Here is a 22,519-nt window from a genome sequence, read left to right as displayed (position 1 = left end):
GAAGTAATACTTACGTTTTCTCCAGGAACTAACGGTGTCAAAATTTCATATTGTATTTTGCTCAGATATCATATTCACCACAAATGGGCTGTTGCTACGAGCCATGAAGACCTTTTATGATAAGAGAAAGAGTTGTGTTGGCGATGGGGTGAGGAGCTCAGACATGTGGAAGGAGCTCGGAGTGAGAACCGTTGATCCTTCACATTTAAGGGAACCAATGGAAGTGTTTCAGGCATGAGATAGGGATACATCCTGGAGGACTCTCTTCACAGGTTTCTGGACACGCTGGAGGGATTACATATCCCTGTGTCTGATGTCTCAGAAGGACGTCACCACAACCCGATAATAAGAATAAGTAATGAGAACAATGGACACTAAAGTCTGTTTTCCTATTTTTTTCCCCCTGTGCCTACGGTCTTCTGACCAACAGGCCTTAGCACTGACGTCAATCAAGGCTGAGTTTCCTGGACCCTGGGCCTGCACTAATGCATTCTTGTGAATGAAAGTGAATGATGAACATTTCCACTCTTGTAACATGTACTGTTAAATTGCCCTTTAGCCCTTCCACTGTGAAATGTGTGCCCAGAAATAAAAATGTGCTCATGTGTGAAATATGAGTTGACATTCTTTAGATAAATAATAGTTAATACGCAAAGCAAACCACCGAACTGGCTTCTTTTTGCACTACTATACTACCTGAACTGGCCAAACAGAAACTGAGCTGCACTGTTAGGAAGCACTTACAGACATCTACTTGCTGAGTCCTCTCATTGGAAAGCACTTACAGTTATCGCTTACTGAGTAGGTGGAGATGTATTTGTTTCCATTAGTTCTTTGTGGGAAGTCTCAAATCACGAGGAATCCTGTATAAAATTTCCACGATTAAGCTTTTTTTAAGCAGCATCCTGCCAGTCATGAACTTAAACTCATGACTGGATTCATGAACCTCATGAGAAGCATAGACTGAATCACAGTCATGTACCAGGAAAATATAACATCTTTTGAATTTTGGTAGAAAATAAACTATCCTTGTGAAAATTGGTGCTTTTTTGCTCAATGATAACTGTATTGTCAAATGCTGTTCATCAAGCCATGTTTCCTAAAAGTTTTTTTTATTATTTTACACTTCAACTATCTGCAATATTTGTTCTTCATAAATGGCAGGAAGTCTTACTGTTAACAGTTAAATGTAATTATTCAACATAAGTTAAGGAAGTTAGTAAGTAAGTTTTTCTTGTGAGAGCAGAACACACATTTTGGTAAACAGTTACTTTATAATGTTAGGCTTCATATGATGTCATAGTTCTATAATACAAAATATTTTCATACTAATTTACACAATATATTGCTGACAACCATGATGCCGTTTTCTAATGTTTTCGGTCCTCGCTTTGACCCAGTTGTTTTGCATAGGGAACATCACAACAGGACAGTTTAGATCTTATAATTACACCTGGGAGAGAACATGTGATTTTCTCTGTATGTGCAAACTATCTGGAGTTACGGTTAACGGCTCAGAGGAATGGCAAGTGTGATCCCAGAAGCACGACACACAGACAATCAGGTTAAGACAAGCGAAGGTCTAAACCTGGTGATCAGTCAGAACAGGCAAACTTATCAATCATCAATTCGGGGGGACAGGCAGGCAGAATCAAGCAGGAAGAAAACGAAGGCTGGAAAGCTAGAATGGATGCAAACTAGCAGGTGAGTAGGTCAGATCAGGTGATGGGAATGGCAGGACAGGAGGGGAGCGGTGGGATCTGGATTGACAGGGGGATTTGTATGTCAGACAAGCACAAAGCAAAACATAAGAATGACTATTGAAGGAGCTGGCTGGAGTTTGGAGTGACAGGAGTCTTGTTATCATGTGCATTACACAATAAACATGCAGGATCTTGTTCTTATAAATACCATGGAGGGTGCCGCAAGCTGTCTGTGACGTAGGCTGTTGAAATAATGTGTAAATATTTTCCCATGCATTTTCCCCCATAAAAAGGCCAATGTAAGTTTTGGCACACACGCACACACATTTTCACTTAAATGTGGTAGAATAACCAGGGAGGGAGGATGTCAGGGTTTTTCCAGTTAAGATGCATCAGAGAGAGAGAGAGAGAGAGAGAGAGAGAGAGAGAGAGAGAGAGAGTGTGTGTTAATGATTGATTTCCTTTTTCTTGTTTTCATATGTGACTGATGCTGCTCACTCACTCTGCTGAGCTCAGCGATGGCAGAGAAGATATAAAACCACTTAGAAGAGAAGAGCAACACAGAGTCTGACTGAATCCACTCCGGCTGTCAACACACACTTTTATGAGGTAAGCCAGCGGTTGAATTGGCACTCCAGCACTGCAGGTTTATTTGAAACTGCATTGTATTGTAAAACTACAGGATGTGTTTGTTTTGTGTGCTGCAGTTAAATAGGTGCCTGAGTGACAGAAAACTGAAATATAACGATAACTTACAGATGTACGCACTAAGATCTAAGTGGTCAAAGTAAAAGAAGTGTTGTACTTAGTATATTTCAAACATTATATTTATGAGAGTTAAACCTTAAAATCCAATTCATTCAGATGGGCCAAAAGAGTTGGGATGTTCAAAACAGTGTCTTTCGTTTTGCAGCTGTGGCACAGCAAGCAAATGTTTACAGTGACTTCATCTATAATTAACCAAACCTGTTTCAACATCGCACAGTGTTATCCTCAATGTAATTTATGTAAACTTATCCAAAGTTTATTGCACGGTGCTATAACAGCCCTGCGAGGGAGCAGAAAACATTCAAAAGACATGTTATCTACAGCAGGGGTGTTCAACTAAAGTTCGAACAGCTCCAGTTAGAGAAAATGTCCTCAAGCAAAGGTCCGGAACATCCTAATGTCTAACTTGCGTTGTGATTTAGTGTGATATATATTGAAGTAGCCTAGTAGTTGTATCAACGTCTGCATGTCTTCAACAACTGACTGTCAAATCAAATAAAGAAAGTACAATTCAAAAACATTCTGACAATATTTATTGTCACTCAACATTGAACTATACAGATATATAATACTGTAGATATGTATAATGTTCTCCTCTCATTCTCTCATCAATAGCTTTAGAAAAATTGTGCATCTTAAAATTAAGTGTTTAATTTTAGAAAAAGAAAATAAAGTGTCGCAGCAGCTCGAGTTTCCCTTTTTCTTTGTTAACTGTTTCACATCTTGACTTAACAGTCTCAACCAATTTCACAGTAAATAACGTGTCTTCTCTTCCTGTGTCGCTCACTCGTCTTATCGTCTGTCACTCGCCTCTCACCTCTCTCGTCTGTCTGTATTCAGAGTCACAGTGTTTATCGCCTGGAATGCACACATTTGATTGGCTGAGTAGCGCCACGTGGGCTGGCGTGACTCGTATGCAATTGGTCTGTGAGTTTCTTGAGCCGCTAAAGTGCCGTAAAGACTAGAAGAGCTGCGCCGGTTAAAATAGAACCGTCAAAATTTGTAATCCCTGAATAATTTATTGATTATAGGTCCGGGTCCGTACAGGACAGCGTCTGGGTCCGCCTGTTAGTGACCTACGCACCACATGCTCAGCACCAAACAGCTGCGTTGGACAGAAAACACGTCTCTAAGTGAATGACAATGTTGCTTCATGTCTGCTGGATGTGTAATTAGGCAACTGCTTACTAAAACATACAGCACGTCACTTAATCGTCTCCTTTAAATTGTTTCTTCATACCCCGCTTTTACACCCAGGGAAACAAACGGCTGCTTATTTTCTATTAAAAAAACTGTTTTACTAACTTCACTTCGCTTCATTCATGAGTTAAGATGACGACTCTTCCAATTAAAGGGTTATTCAAAGCTGCTGATGTCTCTATGGGAGATTGTATTTGATGGCCGGAGTTGTGTTTAAAAGTGTGTTTATCAGTGTTTAACTGAACCTGCAGTTTTTCAGTCGTATCAGGAGAGGAACTGTACAGAAGATAAGATCGTTCTGTCCCGTGCAGATACTGTTTGAGAACATTTTCCACTGCACGCTTGTGTAACTGCTGCTGCATGTTTTTTTTTTCATTCATTACTACATAAAGCTAAGGGACTGTTGCATGAGAGACACTTAGATTGGTGCTGAAACAAATTATTTGCATTGATCAACTGACCAATAATTAATTGACGAAGATTTTGACAATTGATTAATGGTTTAAGTGGTTCATCAATGACAAGGCTTAGCAGGTTTGAGCTTCTTAAAGGTGAGGATTTGCTACTTGTCTTGGTTTTGTGTCACTGCAAATTGAATATCTTGGTTTGGCAAAAGAAGCAAACTGAAGACGTCACTGGGCTCTGTGAAACTGTGATACTGTCGGCACTTTTCAGTTATTCACTTGATGAACCATTCCATGTGAGTTGGCTGACTTTGGCTGACAGCAACATGTGCTTTGACCATAAGGTGTACAGTATACTCCATGTAACTAGGACATTCTAGGTTCAAGTGCAGCCAGTTGCATGTCATCCGTATATATATCTACGAAGAATAGAAATACAAACTAGCAAGCAATCTAACAGGTTAATCTGAGGACAGTCCTCCAACGTGGCGGCATGATGTCCATTCTAACGTGATTAAGTCTTCTAACATCGGGTGTGTGGCATTCCTACAAGACTTGTTTTGAAATTGCCATGATCATATCGTTCTGTGGGGGTGATGATAAGGCACTGGGAGGCAGTTTCAGGAAGCAGCGCTGTGGTTGAAGGTCCCTGCAGGGCTGACGGTGCATGAATTAGACAATTTATATGTAACACGTGCCAAGATAGTTACTTAAGAAGAAGCAAAACAATGCGGTTGAACCTTGAATGTACTCTGTCTCTCTCAGCAAATGGATTCTTCCCGGCTTCGCTTCCTCATCTTCATGGTGATAACTACAGCTGAATGTTCAGGTAGGGTACTTTGTGATGAAGAAGAATACAAGGAAAAGAACTGCATTAATGGATCTGTATATGCAGCTGTAACCACGCAAGAGGTTGATCTCCATTGATCCACTATATACACACACACACACACACACACACACACAGTAGTTTATTTTAAGTCAATCCCACATACACCATCCAGCGGCTGGAAATACTCACCAGAGCACCAAATGTGTATCAATCCACAGCTGAAAATACTTCATTTAAGTAAAAATGACTTAATCTTTTTTAGAAGTAAAACTATTGGTTTCACAATATATCTTTAAGGTTGCATGTCTTCAACAAAATAGGCTTGGGGTTGAGCGCCACACATGATAGGGAAGTTAGAAAGTATTGAGAGACGGACTAACACATGGTTTTGTTCTATTTCATGGGATGTGTTGTCAAGAACAAAAATATAGAATAATGCCAGCCATAGCATTTAATACAGTTTACATCTAAATACAATAGCACTGAATATAGTTATTAGATGTGGTTGTAATACTATTATAATCCCCACTGTTGAATTCAAAACCTATTTTTACTATGATCATCATCATGATTCATCTCTGCCAGCACACATTTCATCACCTTCTTCCATGTATAACAGATGCAAAGTTTCAAAACCTTTTCTCTTTGGTAACAATTGCGGCCTCTGTCTACCTGCACGTTTACATATCCAGGAACATTGTGCTTTTCACTTATATCGTAACCACCATTATCTCTATCATCTTCTGCCTCATTTTCAGAGACAAACAAGCCAGAATGTCAGAACTCTGACATAGAAACACATAGACTTCTTGAAGGTGAAGCATTTTATTTTGTGCCTTACGAACTAAACGACAGCAACATCCCTGATGAAAACGTCACATGGTACAAAAACAGCTCCCAGATTGAGAAAATCTCCACCGACGAAAAAGAGACGGTACATTACCACGGCGGTGCGCTCTTTTTCTTAAACGTCCTCCCTGAGAACTCTGGATTTTACACTGCCCGGTAAGAATACTTGTCTCTATAAAACATTAAGTTAACAACTTAAGTTGGATGTAATTTTTCTTATTTCTATCATTAAACGTAAGATATAATTAATTTTGTGCTCTGATCTTTTGGCAAAACTTCAAAATACAATCTTCCCACTGAGATGATCTGTTAATGCGGTCCCAGATCTGGATCACAGAGACCTATTGCTTCTTTTCTAGGCACTCAAAACCTTCAGGAAAGTGTAACTACTATCATTTAAAAGTTGAAGTCTTCAAAACAAGAAATGACCCAGAACTTCTCTACGGAGGAATCAAAAACTCTGACCTGAACCAAAGGATCCCATGTCCAGAATCTGTCAGCTACACGTGTGAAATAATGGAAGGAAAATTCACCTGGTACAAGGTATGGCCACCTGCGATAACAATGACACCTGCTGTGATCAGCAGAGAAAAGTGATTATGTTTTTCAGGTTCTAAACTGTAAACCTGTTAATGGGAGTGTTAAAAATGTCATGTGATTAAGTATCATTTTCTGTTGTTAAAATAGTAGTATTTAGTATAGAAGCAGTTCTGGTGGGCGTTGATTATAGGAAATGATTATCAAACTACGACACGTAAAGTAAAGCTTTACTTAACATTGTTTTAGAAGGCCAAACTTATTATAAAGAAATCAGGAATTATATATCATAATTTAATATATTTTGGACACTTTACATGTACATTTTTCTGATACTCCTCCTGTATGTTAAAATATTTACATTTAGAGTGGTGACAGATTTTTTGTGTATTTGTATTAGCATTATTCAGTTCAGTTCAACGTGCTATATTGACATGAAAGCTAAGAAAACTATTGCCAAGCGCTCAAGACAGTACATAAAATGTTATTTTGCAAAATGTCCTTTTCCAGTTTTTAGAGCATGTGGTTATTCAAATGTTAAAGTTCCTTCACATTCTCCGCATTCCTCCAAGCCCTTCTTCTATCCTGTTTCCAAATTCCTTTCATGCGACTTTGTTGGATTTCTTCTTTATTGTCCTCGTTAAATGATCTCGCCCCTCCTTATGTTTGTGGCCCCTCCTGCAGGACTTCATGTTAATTGAAGCTGACAATGAAGATGCCCTGTGGATTTATAATGCGACCAAAGATCACAATGGCATCTACACTTGCAATTGTACCTGGACACACAACCACAAGGTGTACGTCTCATCAGGCTCCAAGAGGCTGACAGTTAAAGGTGAGAGAGAATTTTTATGAGAATTTAGTTGGGGTGTAGTGGGAAGGAAAAGGAGTACAGGAAATCAGCTTGTTAGTCAGCTTACTTGTTAACTGATGGCATATAGACCAAAATCATCCATGGGTTTCTTGGAAGGTTCATTAGCCTCTAGCTAATGCTAATGCTCCAGCCTTTACTTACAATACAGGACATTAACATAATTCAGAACAAGAAGGTGAAAAGGGCATTTAAAAACTTACTTGACTATGTAAGTTTTACTGTACCTTTGGGCTAAAATCGGTGTTTGCATAGTGCCCTCTGTTACCAAAGACATGGCTGGGGGGAGGAACTCCTTCTCAGAGTAATGCTCAAATGACTAGAGCTTATAAGACAAGTGTGAACAGCATGTCTAAACTAGCAGACTATGAAGATTCCTTGTAGTGATATTTTTGCAGTTTTGAAATATTTTCAGAAGACATTTTCCAAGAAACTGTAAGTGGCACATTCATGCACGATCATCGACGCAGAGGATCTGTTCTCTAATTGGTTTATGTGATGCTATCAAGCTAATATAGTCAACATTTGTCAACAGCTACAATCGCCTCCAAAAGGAGATTAAGAGATTACAAGTGAAGTTCCAACACACAGTCCACATCAGTTATTTTTTTAGAAAATGCACCGCGCTCAAGAGATTATGATGGTTGTGAATAGTGAATTGGGTGTATGTACCACCGACTGTAATTTATCTTCAATTCTGGACGTTCTTATCAGCGAGGACCTCACCTAGATCTGCAACACCACCCTGTGGGTGAACAAGGCACAACAATGGCTGGACTTCCTGAAGAGACCAGAAATCTTGAGACTGCCATGGGCATGGTCCTCTTATTTCTGCAGATAGAGCGTAAGAGGACCTGCAAAAGGGCTCATATTAAAAATAAATAAATACCCAACCCATCCCCAATATAGACGGTGTGAAGTGTAGGATCTGAGCAGAGTGTGTCTCTGTGCATATAACACAATTGAATTGGACAGCTTCCCTTCCTTAGACCTCTTCTCTTTCAAAGAATCTACAATTAATTCAACTGTAGAAGAGAACGGAAAGAAGCACTCATTGTGTTTTATTTTTGCTTGCCTACAGATCGAGCTATCCACCGTACACCAAAAATCACCTCTCCGACCGGGGAGCAGTTCGCTGATGAAGGTAGGAAAACTTCACCTAATAACAGCACACTGCAAATGTAACAATTCCTGTATCAACTAAACCACTCACACCTCACATATGTGTGGGCCCTTTCTCATGTGGCAATAGATCAAAAGTTTCAAAGAGACCACAGAATGGGTCGATTTGGGTTTATCAATGTGAATGTTATGACAGTAAAGATGGCCAAATTCTGTTGAGATAACAGCGAGCAACTCAGTGAAGTTGTCATTAAAATTAGTGGAGGATCTTGGAGGTCTGTAAATTGTTAACAGCAGGATTTTTGGTGTTTCCTTCAACACAGTGCAAATATATTGAAAGGAGGCAAATCACCACATTTTAACTGCTTGCATTGAAATTTGTCTTTAAATATAGCATCAACACCACCACCTTTCCTTTCTGGTCGAGGAACATTAAGACAATTAAAGAGGGGCTGACTGAACGAGAACTGGTGCACTGCACTGCTACCATTATCTAGCCAAGAAAGTGAATTGGTAATTGGCATGTGGGGTGGAGACTCTGATGTCCCCCACGTTATAAACCCTCCTCAGGCTCTCCTTCAAGGTTTCTGGTGGGTTGTGTTATATCTTGACAACCTTAATGTGCACCAAGTCACATCCTAAAAGACATATCTTGTAAGAGCAGGACTGAGACAAAAAAAAATTCACTCATCTCAGTGTTTTAATTCAGTGCTGCCAAGTTCAAATGGCTCGAAGCCACTCTCTCCATACGTAGCAGGAGAAATAGAATAACTGCTGCAGTGTCAATGAATTACTTCTCTGTATGAACACACACTGTGAAGGTGAAGTGTCTCTTATTAAATGTGTTTTGTTCTTTCTACCAGGCTTTGAGATCAAGCTGAACTGCTCAGTTTTCTGTGGGACTAACGTGAAACCTCACTGTCATGCTAGCTGGAAGGTTACTGGAATCCCCAACCAGGACAACAGATACAATATAACCACCAAAACGTAAGCAGAACTGCACTAATTCAAGACAGAAAATGACACAACATACCGATATGTGTGACCGTGAATGCACAGCTGTGTCACGACAAAATGTAACTGTGTACTCATTTGTGTACTGTTATTTACACATTTGTTATTTAATGTACACTCATACAGACGTGTTTGCGCTCATGCTTAACCCTAATGAAATATACAGCCCACATCTGTGTTTAAACGTGCACATGAAATGACTCATGAAACACACAAACACGTCCCTGCAGACACGCACGCACACACGTTTTGTTTTCATCTGATGGCACATTTCGCACACTAGCCGGAAACGTTTTAACATCTCAGTTTAGCACGTTAGCATGCTAACATTTCCTAATTAGCACTAAACAGAAAGTACTGACGAGGCTGAGGGGAATGTCATTAGTTCATTAGTCATGAACCAAAGGACAATTGGACAAACTGAAAATAAACCAGGCGATGTGCAAAATGTTATAGCAATTCATCCAGTAGTTGTCGAGACACATTTTCAACTGGCTGGTGGCACTTGAGGAACTATAAGGGGATCACCAAAGTCAGTAGGTTACATCGTCTAGGGGCCATAACTGCCTGTACCAAATATTGTTCCAATCCTTTCAGTAAATGTCAACATATTTTTAGATATTTTACTGGATATGTGAAAAATTCGACCTGTTTGGGGCACTAGGTGAAAAGTCATTATGAGTCGTCCTTAGCGGACCATGAGATAGTTCAGCCTGGACCAAAGTGGTGGACCGACTGACTAACATTGCTATTCCTACTGTTGTTAGCGTGGTTGAAAACCTTCCTGCAACTGTAGAACATTTTTATAAAGGATTTGGTGGATTTCCTTGCCCAGGTTGGCCGCTGCAGTGAACCACTTCGGCCTCTGTAATCAGCAATAATCTCCTTTTCTTTAATCAAGCAAATTCTGTGTCTTTTGTTAGGGTCATCGAGGAACCTTCAAAGAATACCATCTCCACTGCAATCCTGACCATTGGAAAAGTGTCTGCTAAAGATTTTCAGGCTGAATTTAAATGCATCGGTGTGGGCTTTTACAAATTGGTGTCTGACACTGTAACTCTTAAGCGGAGAGGTCAGTGACAGGATCATTGATTGTTGTCTGTGGCTAATGCTGCATTCCCATGGATTCAGCCAGACGGCAGACAGCAGATGGACAACACCTTCTGGACGGCACGGGACAAACAAACCAACAGTCCAACAGAACGGCAAAACGAAACACGCATTAGGATATGTCGCATTTTCAGCGTGTAGGCTGTGAGCTCGGAGGTTGTTGATTCGTGTAACGGCGGGGACATTAAAAACAGTAGCAGAAGGGGGAGAGAATGGCGACTGAAGTGCTTTTATACGCATTGATGTGTTATCTCGAACCTAACCTGCTCCGGAGCAGAATGTTGGTCCGAATAAAAGACATTTTTTAGCTTCTCGTCCAGATCGCCCATGTTTTCTCCTTCTGTGAGGGAGCAACGTAACTTCTGGTAAATGTAAATTCCGTAACAGAAGACGGATAAAAGTAAAAAAATTAAAAAGATGATAATGCCGTTAACCGTTGCCTGCATTCTCTGCTGACATTCACCTAATCTTACCATCCCGCTCTCGTCCACTAAGATGAACTATGATATCTGGATTGCTGTCTACTGTCTGCCTGACTGTGTGAATGTGTGGGTGCAGGCTTCGGCTGCACAGGCAATACTTGTTAGTTGAAATGACTCATTGTTGGCTTTGGCATTTGTGTTGAATTTTTTGACAATGCAAAAAAATGCAGAATATTGCCAGCCTTATCTTTTAGTGATATGTACACACTCACACACACATTTTCTTTTACTCATTAATTGTGTGTTTCTCTTCCAGAGTCAATAATCCGATTGGTCATTGGAGGAGTGTGTGTGTTGTTCTTCTGTGTGTTTGCTGCCGTGCTGGTCAAGTGCTTTGCTATCGACCTCGCTCTCTTATTCAGACCCTACTTCCCACTAAGCAGTGATAATAAAGGTGAGAAGATTTTTTGAAGTATGGGAGTTTAGTTATCTTAAGTCCATACCAAAATAAAAACTTTTGTGTTTTCTCCTCATTTTACTGCTCTGTTAACTCTCTCCAAAACCACCGTCGTTTTTACATCTTTGTCTGTGTATTGACTAAACAAACGAGGTTAATTAGTCGGCTTTAAAGGTGCTTGAAGGTGGTCTTTCAACTTTGGACTGAGCCGGTCTAGCTATTACCCCTAACTTCCGGTCTTTATGCTAAGCTAAGCTAATCGGCTATCTTATCTGGTGATATTAGCTTGCATATTAGGATCTTTCTTACAGAGCAAGTAGAAGTAAAATAACTAGGAATCATAAGCAAGTGCAAGAGAATTGTGAATTTTTGTAGCCTGGGTGACCATGAGTCAGAGAGATTGTGTAACCAGGAAATCATTTTTATGTTTTTGAGGCAATTAGACAATGAGACAATTCTTGGATGTGTTTGCCGCCGCTTCACAAAAACCAAATTGGAGCTATAAACTACAGCTAATGCTTTTTTAGTTTCCCACGGTAGTTTCACTGAGGGCAATGCTGTATTTTTCCAGGAACCCTTTCCTCAAGACTCACAATTACATCCAAGCCTTTTTTTTTTCAGCACTCTAATTGCATGTGTAACAATTCACATTCATCAACCACAGAAGAGAGGGTGTGGTGACAAGGTTGTGTTGAGTCATAATGATCTCACGGGGAAGTAAACAAAAACATTTGAAATCTGAACCGACTAAAATCAGAACCTGGACAATAGACACTTCCATGAATTCTATGAATTTGTTTGTATTTCAACACTATTTAATTAAAAGTGATAAATAGCGAGACGGACTGAGGACATGCTGGTAGTTTGGGTGAGATGAGTTCTTGCCCCGCTCAGACCGAAATGAATAGCAATAAAGCAGTAATAGTTTAAGAGGGACACAGTTTGACTGTCTCTCTCAGGAGTGAACAGCTGTTGATACGTTTTTGATTATTCCCTTGTTGTACTCATTTTGTCTTTGTGCTTATTTTGTACTAAAATCAGAACCTGGACAGCAGACACTTCCATGAATTCTATGAATTTGTTTGTATTTCCCAGATGGGAGGGTGTACGATGCCTACGTGGTCTACCAAATGCAGAACATGGACAAGGTCACTGAGGAATCACTTTGTCAGTTCGTCACAAAGAATTTGCCCTCTGTCCTCGAGGAAAAGTGTGGATATCGGCTCTTCATCCATGGGAGGGATGACATACCTGGGGAAGGTCAGACTTTCCTGGGGGGGGGGGGTTCTTGTTTTTGTAATTTTGGACACACAGGCACACTTTTTTACAGTGCTGTTCACATGGTTTGCATTACTAATTGTATTGTTTTCAAATTGTTTGGTAGAGCAAAGTATAAGACATGATGATGTCATTTTAGGAATGAAGTCATTGTATTCACTTCTTTTTTCATTTTCCTCTCCACTCTCACACCCTCTCCTTGCGTTTCCTTCTTCTTCTTCTCCTCTTTTTTTTGCTTTAGATGGTGGTGTCAGCATTAATTTACAGGAAAGGCACATCATGGTAGCCTCTCTGAAAGGGGGTCCTCTACACCTTGTGCACCATGTTTTTGTTGTAGTACATGCCTGAGGAAACATTTTTCAAACACTCCATGAACTATTTTTTGAAAGCATTTTGTCTGACCCCACAGACCGCCTGGAGCTGGTGGAGGACCGCATGAAGCAGAGCAGGAGGCTGATGGTCATCCTCACCCCGGGTTTAGGATCAGGGTCCCAGATCAGAGACCGACATCTTGCCTCGCCCGAAAACACAGAACTAGGAGGGTTTGACTGGCAGGTAGGAGTCTTACAAATCTATCAAAGTGTGGGAGCTGTTGATACGTTTTTGATTATTCCCTTGTTGTACTAATTTTGGCTTAGTGCTTATTTTGTACTTTTGCTGTAAACATTTTTTTGCATCTCTATATCTCTATTTTTCCTCTTTCCCACTAAGCATTGTCTTTAATATGCAGTACCTTCTGTGCTTCCTTTTTGGATAATTCATGTTATGATGAAGTAGATTCATGTATTTTTTAATTGTACTGTATTTACATTTGTAAGGGTTTTTTTTCTATCATAGTCTTTTGTAGAAGCACTTGCTGTTCAGCACTGACAGTTCAGTAGCAACTTGGGTCCATATGGTCAATAACCAAATTCTATTCTACCGAGTAATGTTTGTTTGATTTTTGGTGTATGTGTACAGAATATTGCTTGTTTTCTCAGTGATCTTCGATCTGTTGAATTTATTGTGAGCTATGGAGTACGCAGATCTTTTGTCTTACTTGTCCTCACATTGTGGTCAAGATGAAATCATCTCTTAAATTAAAAGAATAATCAGAAAATGACCAGTAGACAATTGACTATAAAGTAATTGTTGTGACAGAAAATTACAATTTGTTACCTGAAGATGATGAGATAATCAAGTGTTAACCATCATAGAACTGTTTGACATCTTGACATGAGTTGCATTTTTAGAAAATAAGGCTGAAAAGAACATTGTGAGCAACTATGGCCCTTCTTGCTTTTTATACAAAGACTTCTTTGAATCTACCTTCTGAAGTTTTACTCAGCCTGTTAGAACCTCCAGGGAAAATATTTGTAGAAATAAACATCCAGTTTGTTCAATAAAGGAGTAAAAAGAATGCTATTTATCATTTTCCAGGTGGGGCTCCACCATGCGCTGGTCCAGAGGGAAATGAATGTGATTCTGATCCAGCTGGGAGACCCTGAGCCCCAAGGATACACACACCTTCCCCCTGGCTTGCAGCACCTGATTCGCAAGAGTCCCCCCATTAGGGGGCCAAAGGATTCACGGGGCGCTGCGGCATGGAACTCGCGCTTCTGGAAGAGAGTGCGATACCTGATGCCTGCCACACCTGCCAAAAAATGTCCACAGTATGATATTATTTGAAACCTTTATGGACTGTAATTTCCTTTGGCCTCCCTGGGATGACAGATGCAGTATGTAGCATGTACAAAACCAAACAAAAAAACACATGCACCCGTCCCATCACACCCTTCACATGTGATGTGATGGATCACATCACTTATATGTATATATGCCAGAATGATGCACATAAGTCCAGATAGTGTATATATAGTGTATACAGTATATGTTTATTCCTCCATAAAACGATGTACATTTCGTTGCTCACATCCTTGCACCCTATGCTAGTTAAAAGACAAAATATAAAGTAAAAAAAATAAAGTTCCCACAGAAAATAGAACAACACAGAAAAAACAGAAAGTAGAAAGTAATCATGAGTAATAAAATAAAAATGTACAAAATAAGAATGTTTTCAACAGAAGCTATAAAAGTATAATGTTAAAATGCATTCAGGAATCAAAGAAAAGGACCAGCGTTTAGAATGTCTGCATGTAGCAGAAATGAAAAACATCCTCAACATTTCAGAACATAACATGAAATGACTTGACTTCTTTAAGCTGTGTAAACGTGGTTTCAGCTGATCTCTGACATGATCCATGTGGTCACCTATCAGGCCTGTGGCTTGAATATTTGGAGCAGGTAAGCTATTGTTATCATTCATACCTGCGTATCTTCCCCAGCTGCTTTTCTTTGTAGTGCACAGTGAGGCGAATTTATTTCTGGCAAAATGGCCGTGTTTTAGGGTTTTAGGTGGTTACATATTAGAGTTAAAATATATTCAAATATTATTATAGAAGTCCACTATTTTAAGGTGCTGGAGGGACTTGTACAGACCTCATTATTTCTAATGTTGATGTGCCAGTGTTGTTGATTATTTTGCACAATAAGCTCCAGCAGAAATAAAAGATATGAAAACGAGTCAATATAGAATGAAGTCATGTAATTATAAGAAACTGTGTTTGGGTTTTTATTTCTTTGCAGAATAAAGATTGGACAACAAATTCAATTTCTGTCACCAACATCAAGATGAAGGAGCTGTTCTCAATATGTCTGGTTATTAATTAAAGATATGCCACAAATAGTACAGACGTTTTTCATGGTTTCTTGTGCATTGTCCTTATTGTTATGGTAACACGTAATGTTGTGGTATCGACACAGCAGTGTTCATAGGTGTTCAAGTATAGACACGTTCAATCTGGAATTTAGTGGTGGTATGTATGTATTACTGCAGAAATTACAGTTGTTACTCACATCCATCAACACTGCCACAACAGAAGCAGGCAGGTAACCTCTCCCCGTCTCCCAGCCCACATCACACAATTGTCTCCAATAGTATTTACTTTTTGGGGGATATTCTTGACCTACTATTCAACATGTTGAATGTAATTGTTGTTACAGCGTTCATCCAGTAGAGGGAGACATATGCTGCGTATGTTGTACGTAAGATGAGTGTGAATGAACATATCGCTTTAACCACTTTATCTTGAGATTTTCTGGAAGAGTTGCTTTACCTATTTGCAAATTGGTTGGTGTTTAATCTTATAATGCTGGACAGATCAACCTGGGAAAGACTTCATTTAACGAAAACTGTCTCTATGATGCCAAAAAGATAAAGTGAAAACAAAGGGGGAAAGTGGCCATGGCACTCAGGTTAAAAAAAAAAAAAAGCGTTTATTGCATCTGCAATAAAATATTATATTGTATTATATATATTGTAGTTGTAGCAGCAGTAATATGTAGTATTCTACAAAAGAGAGTGTTTGCATCGCGGACAGGTGCGGATGGAGGCCGCTGGGTGGAGACAGTCAGGCAGGTACACGATAGAAACCATGCAATGCCTTAAACTCACACACACACACACACACACACGGACCAAGCAACTGATCATGTGGGATTTTCCGACTTTCTCAGCTGCTTATTGAAACGGCAGCTCCTGTCTGCAAGTCCTGCTCTGCCTCCTGCGGTTCCTCAGCGTGTGATGGAGGATTCATCCCGCCATGCGAGAGTAAGTGGTGACCTGTCCTTCTTCTCTTCGTACGCGACGCGTTTTGTGTTTCAGACCAAATGAACACTTCAAAGCGTTACGAAGTCATATGTAGCCTGTTCTGACTGATGAGTAACAACTCCATTCTGACGGAAACATCAATGCAACAGCAGATTTGAAAACGCCATCAGCTCCAGACAGAATCATTACTGAGTGCTGCAGCCAAGAGCCAAAGAGAATGACTGGAAGTTAACAGGATGTGCTGCAAAGCTGCAGTCAAGTCAATATAAACTGTGTGTGGCACCACTAGAGTGATTCAAAACCTTTGAAGACTTTTTCTGCCTCTATGCAATATAATTAGTTCACATTGTGGCATCATTTAGAGTTAATGAAACAACCCATACTGAACAAGTTCTGCCTGCTTTCCTCGTCTCGAACACACACACACACACACACACACACACACACACACACTGCTGAGTGGTGAGCTGAGATGAATGATCTGTTTCCTCTCAACACTTCAGCACGTGGAAACACAGGTCATGTTACACTTTTATTCTGAAATCTCAGATGTTGGAATATTTAAAGAAGATTGCGCATTATGTGAAGAGATTAGGGGCTGACCATTCGGGGGTTTGGCAGCAGGTTTTATCTGCAGAGTGTGGGGAAAGAAGGCAAAATGATTTGTTTGCAATGGAAGATTTTAAGTTTTGTTCTTTTCTGATAAATGTTTAGAACCGGTGTGTTTGCTGTCGCATTCGTTTATTTCTTCAGAGGCGGATAACTCAGAACCTGGACAAATAAAACCAAATCTATTAGAGGTAAATGAGAAAGTATTGGGTTTTGTTGTTGTTTTCTTTTTTGGAAGTTGGGTGAGCTGAGCCTTTAAAGTCTTTTTGAACCTCTGCTATTTTAGATTTTGGTAGAATTCAAACATGAAAATTCCACCAATTATATTATCCCATAACCATTCAGCTAGGCAGACTTCAAATCCAACAGTTTGAACTAAAGGTCAAATGTAAAGTCAAGTGTTTGGATCTACAGCCAGGTGAAGACGTTGACCCTCTTTACCTTTACCTTCTAGCAGAGGTGTGTGGTTTTGATATTTTAAGAACATTTTGAGGCTACAAATCTCTGTATTTTAACTGAGGTATAATGTTGAGGACTTTCACTTGTAGCTGAGTATTTTTATATGGTATATTGGTTGACTTGACACAGTCTGAAACAGTCTCTAAGCAGTATTTCACCAAACATTCTTTATTTCCTGCACTTTCTCCTCTACAGTTGGACAGGTTGGCTGCTAAACTCGTGTTTAGTAAAGAGTTCTAGTGTCTTTTAATGGTTAAAATGCTGCAAAAATCTGAGGGGAAGCACTGATGTGTGAGTTCAGATGTTAGTCTGTGTTGTGCATTTGCATCCATGCATGCTCCGCATATGTCCCCATGTGCCCTTTTACCCCCTTTGCCTGCTGCAGCGAGCTCTAGACATGACTGTGGACCGCCAGGCGGGACATGTGTGTGTGTGTGTGTGTGTGTGTGTGTAAATGTGCATGTGTCAGCAGAAGCAGGACAGCGGCACGCTCCCATTGAAAAGGAAGGGGATGGGGAGGGGGGGTTGCTGGATGACGTTTGGCCCGGCAGCTGGGAGCTGCTCCGTTCTTTTGTTCCTCTCTGACCCCGCCGACCCGGCACTCGCCCCGGTGTCATGCACACACACACTCACACACACCTGCACGCAGTCAGACACATGGCCGCACATACGTACACACACACACACACACACAAGCATGCACCAGCATGTATGTAAATGTGGATATTTGCTAATACACAACACAGACACATGCACACATGCACAGAAACTGTGTTCAATAGGCCAGGCCCTGTGGGGACTATCTATCATGACTTAATCAGGGAGCTGTGTGTGTGTGTGTGTGTGTGTGTGTGTGTGTGTGTGTGTGTGCGTGTGTGTGTGTGTGTGTGTGTGACATTTCATCATAACAGTAGATCTGTGAATGTGAAATTCCATAACATTTCCATTACTTTTCATAACAATGTTCATGACTTAACAATGCTTTCCCTTCCTGGTTTGTCTGAAAGTTCCCAGATTTTCCCTGACTGTCACTGGGAACGTTTCCTGATGTGGCCTTTCTGACATAAACCTCTCAAAATCCCACTGGGCTCCAGCAACATCACAGAGTTTTCAAAAAGTCATCTTTTTCATGGTTAAATCTGGCAGAGGCAGACAGCAGAATGCAGGTGGTTGCAGTGCTTCCTTCCTTTTAAGCACTTATGGAAGTATTTATCCTCATTCACATGTGCACAAGTCGTTTTGCAAAAACCAGAAGTGTATGTTGTGTTGTGTGTCATTGTGCCGGCAAACACATGGCAGTTTATCAGCCAGAAATCACACATTTTGCAGGTTCTAGATTTACAGTTGTGAAGATCTCGATTCACTATTTTCTGACATTTTATAGACTAAACGTTTAATTAGTGCAGAATAATCGAAAATGATCCTTAGTTGCAGTCCGTCGCTCCTGTTTGAAAACAATTCCAAAGATGCTGACCAGGTTGCCACAGAAGCTTTATTGGCCAGAGTTATGTGGTAAATCTCAGCTATGTGTCTTGCTTTGTGTGGCTGCTGAATCACTCCATTTCCATTACACCAAACACGAGTCTGCGTGAACAGCAGGTGGTGTGTGTTTGTGTGTGTGTGTGTGTGTGTGTGTGCGCACACACGTTTTCATGCTGCCTCCTTGCCTCCTTAAGTGACCCAAAGGGCACTGGGCCTAAGGCCAACCTTTTGTGCCTTCAAAGTCCTCCGTGACCCTGTCCCATCCCCCTCCACACACACACACACCATGTGGTCTGGTCTGGTTTGTTTGGCTTCCTTCTCCATAGGTAGGAGCATGTGTGGGGGCTGTTAGTATAGCATTATGCCTGTAACGTGTGTGTGGATGATACCAGCTGGACTACCTCTTCCTCTCCGTGTATCCACTTCTCAGGCCTTGTTAAGAGCCTGGAGTAATCCCTGCTGCCTGGATCAGTGTTTACCCAGTGGGCTGAAGGAAGAGCTGCTGCAGCCTCTGCTCCTGCTGTTTCTTTACTGACACACATTCATTCGTCCCTCTGCCTGGATTATCTTTACACCTTCTCTTTCTTCTGTCCTTTCTCTTCTTCCTCTTCTTCTTCTCATCCCTCAGTTGAATGATTTCTCTCAGAGTGAAATGAGTGAAACTGGACTCAAATTTCATTTTCTGGAGGGGATTGATGTGAAATGTGTGTTTTGGGATGCAGGTTGTGCTTACTTGTGCTATTTCACCTATGGTGTCCTACCCTGGACAGCACTGCTCATGATGACAGTGGTGCTAATTGAGCTCTGAGCATGTACAGATACGGATATCAAAAAGACTAGATAGTAAGCATTTGTATCACTATTGCATGGACATGAATGTGTTTGTGTGGGTGCTCCAGTTTCCTCCCATTCCAAAGACAATGCCAGTTACTTGAGCTGGAGACTCTTAACTTTATTGATTTATCAGTTAGTTAGTAAATTAGTTTGTTGTACAAAATAAATATTTTCACCACAAACAATCCTTGAATATTCTGTATTAATAAGAATAGTTTTTGGATCCACTTTAGACAAAAAAAATTGAAGTCTGGACTTTCTCAAATAGAACAAAATCAAAGCAACACAAAGTGAAATGGCCTAATGGGAAGCAGAATTTCCCTGCAGAACTCCTTAACTTAATAAAGGTACAAACCAAAGTGAGATAATTGTGATTTACATCGGTTGCAGATATAAGAAAAGCTTTTTAAAAAAATACATGGATCCATTTTAGAAAATATTTGAAGAACATAGATGCATGGGTCAAATGAAAAGAGACTAAACTGACTCAGAACTGTAATAACAGGCTTTACTTTCACGGCTGTGATCATTCTCAGATTTGATGGCACTTCCATATGTTTCCGCTTTTGTTTGAGCTGGAAATGCCACACAGATCAAAGAAAACTACTCAGATTTATCTTGTGTAAACAGAAGCGATACTGCGCCGCACTGTGCCGTGCTGCGTTCGAGAGCCTTGGTAAGGTGCAGGCAGGCGGCAGGGAGCAGGACACCTGTTCATCCTGCGACCAGAAGCAGATGGTCCACATGGCTCCTGCTCCCTGAGGGGAAAACCTGTCAGCTGAGCCCCAATTAAGGAGTCACTGCAAGTCAGAGAGGGGCAGTGGTGGGGGTGGTTGATGGAGAGCAGAGAGGAAAATCAGTCTGATAATAAAATGACTGTGATGTGATAAATGAACGAATGGGATTTTGGAATTGTAATACAGATACTGTTTGGTTCGTTAATATTCCAAGCCTCCTTTTTGTTCTGCCCACTGCACACTGGAATATTGTAACGTACAAAGATTTATGACAAGATATGAGATATAAGTACTTTTGCTATGAAGCTTCCTTAAACAGTGCAATAAGTTGCCTGACGCTAATCTCTGTTAAGATGTTTATAATCCGAGGTAATAATTAGTTTCTTTTTTATTTGCTTAATTAGTTATTTTCTTTTCTTGTAAATTGTAAATACTTGTGGGCTTACTTGTGTGAGAAATGTGTGATATTAATGAAGTTGGCATAATGAGCTAATCTGCATATTAACTAAAATGCCTAAATAAAAGCTGTATTTGAACAAAAGTAAAAGTGTACTTCTACTGATATGACAATATTTTCTCTTTGTGTGTACCAACACATTTTCAATAGATATCCCAAGCATGTGTTATATACTGTATATTCACCTACATGTTCAGTGGTTGGTGTATATTTTTGTGTGTATTCAGGGTTACCATACTGTTGGCTCGGAGTGACGTGTTGATAGGCCTAAAGTACATTTAAAGGTCCCATATTGTAGAGTGAGAAAATAAAGCAGGTCTGTATAAATACTGTGAAAGTATCAAAATGCTCAGTTCAAGGAGAAATGCACACAGCCCATAATCAGAAACTGTGTCTTTAAACAGTAGAAGACAAATAAGGACTTTTTTGAACTGTGAATCATGCAAAGCTACTCTAGTGGAATCCCAGAATAAGAATATTATATAATATTGTTTTTACACAGTTTCTGAGACATTTCCATCCTGATAAGAATATTGTGGCAGAAAAAATGTTTGAGAAAGATACCAGCACTAAAATATCAGTGGAGGTTGTAACTTTCACAAACTTTTTGCATCTAATTTAATGCCTCCGCTGATGACAGTAGGAGCCATAACTACCAATCATGTTGCAGGCATGTTTAGCAAACGAACCCAGAACAGGTCTTGCCACCTGATGTGGATCTGGCCAAATATACTTTGTTCTAGCGTGGTGAATTTGCATATACAATACCAATGACATTTACTCTAATAACTAAATTGGTGCTCAACCCTGATGATCAGTGTTGGCTTTAGACTAAAATAGGAGCTACACCCAGCCAATTTGCATGTCCTGACCTGGGTTTTCCAGGTTTGTTCAGGGAACGTTTACTGAGCATGCGAAGGCCTGCATCACGCATCAGTGTTGGCCAGGCTGGCAACAAGCCGTCGTCACTGGTTTCCAAAGTTGACAGAATCAGTTGGTGTAAATGATAAAAGGTCTCGTTCCCATGAGTAATGAGGTTAAACAGCATCGCTGGGAATTCAGGAGATTGGTGAGGGCTCGTGCAGTTACACCAGGCAGAGGTTGAGGGGCAAAAGCTGTCTTTACTCTGTCAAAGTAAGAAAACACTTATTCCCTAGAGTGCAGTCAGATAGGTAGATAAAACTGAAGGGAATGGAAAGTTTAGGCAAAAGAATGAATGCTGGCTGAGGGAGTATATATACTGGGTCTGATGGCTAATCGGAAGCAGGTGTGTACGCAGGCTACTGCAGGTGAATGGATGTGGCAGGAAACACATATTTAATTGTTTCAGTGTCATGCTGAATGACACTTCGACATGACACTGAAACAATTAAATGTGCTACATCTACTTTTTTCTATATCATGTATTTAAAACTGGAAACATGACATGATCACTCTCTGAGACAAGAAGAAGCTCGCTAACAGGAAGTGTTTCGAAGGTCAAACTGTAAACTTCATAAGGTTGAATGTGGGCTGGGCATCATTTGAAAATTTTGAATACCTGAGTGTGATGAAAACGGTACTTTTTTCAATACCTTAGTTTGATTAACTAAACGTGTTTGTCCTGTGAAACCCCTTTTTATCATTTGACAAAAGAAACCAAACTTGGCAAATCTTAAATGTCATCTAACACAAACAGTTGTACAAGAACTTTGCCTAAATAAAACTAACAAAAATCAAATGAGG

The 22,519-nt window shown here is 40.2% G+C and overlaps 1 protein-coding gene across 1 annotated transcript; it reads left to right on the top strand.

Moving 5' to 3' along the window:
• Positions 1-2,216: 2,216 nt before the first annotated feature.
• Positions 2,217-15,295, top strand: LOC139292528 (interleukin-1 receptor-like 1). The gene is made up of 12 exons (XM_070914886.1): positions 2,217-2,312; positions 4,841-4,904; positions 5,666-5,912; positions 6,116-6,299; positions 6,978-7,128; positions 8,246-8,308; positions 9,150-9,273; positions 10,224-10,372; positions 11,149-11,286; positions 12,385-12,549; positions 12,977-13,122; positions 13,987-15,295. The coding sequence occupies exons 2-12, from the start codon at positions 4,844-4,846 to the stop codon at positions 14,233-14,235; spliced, it is 1,677 nt and encodes a 558-aa protein (XP_070770987.1). The 5' UTR covers positions 2,217-2,312; positions 4,841-4,843; the 3' UTR covers positions 14,236-15,295.
• The last annotated feature ends 7,224 nt before the right edge of the window (positions 15,296-22,519 follow it).

The sequence above is a fragment of the Enoplosus armatus genome, chromosome 11 (genome assembly GCF_043641665.1).
Source record: "Enoplosus armatus isolate fEnoArm2 chromosome 11, fEnoArm2.hap1, whole genome shotgun sequence".
NCBI lineage: Eukaryota > Metazoa > Chordata > Actinopteri > Centrarchiformes > Enoplosidae > Enoplosus > Enoplosus armatus.
Note: the sequence above shows the minus strand (reverse complement) of the source record. Positions and strands in the feature narration are given on the sequence as shown.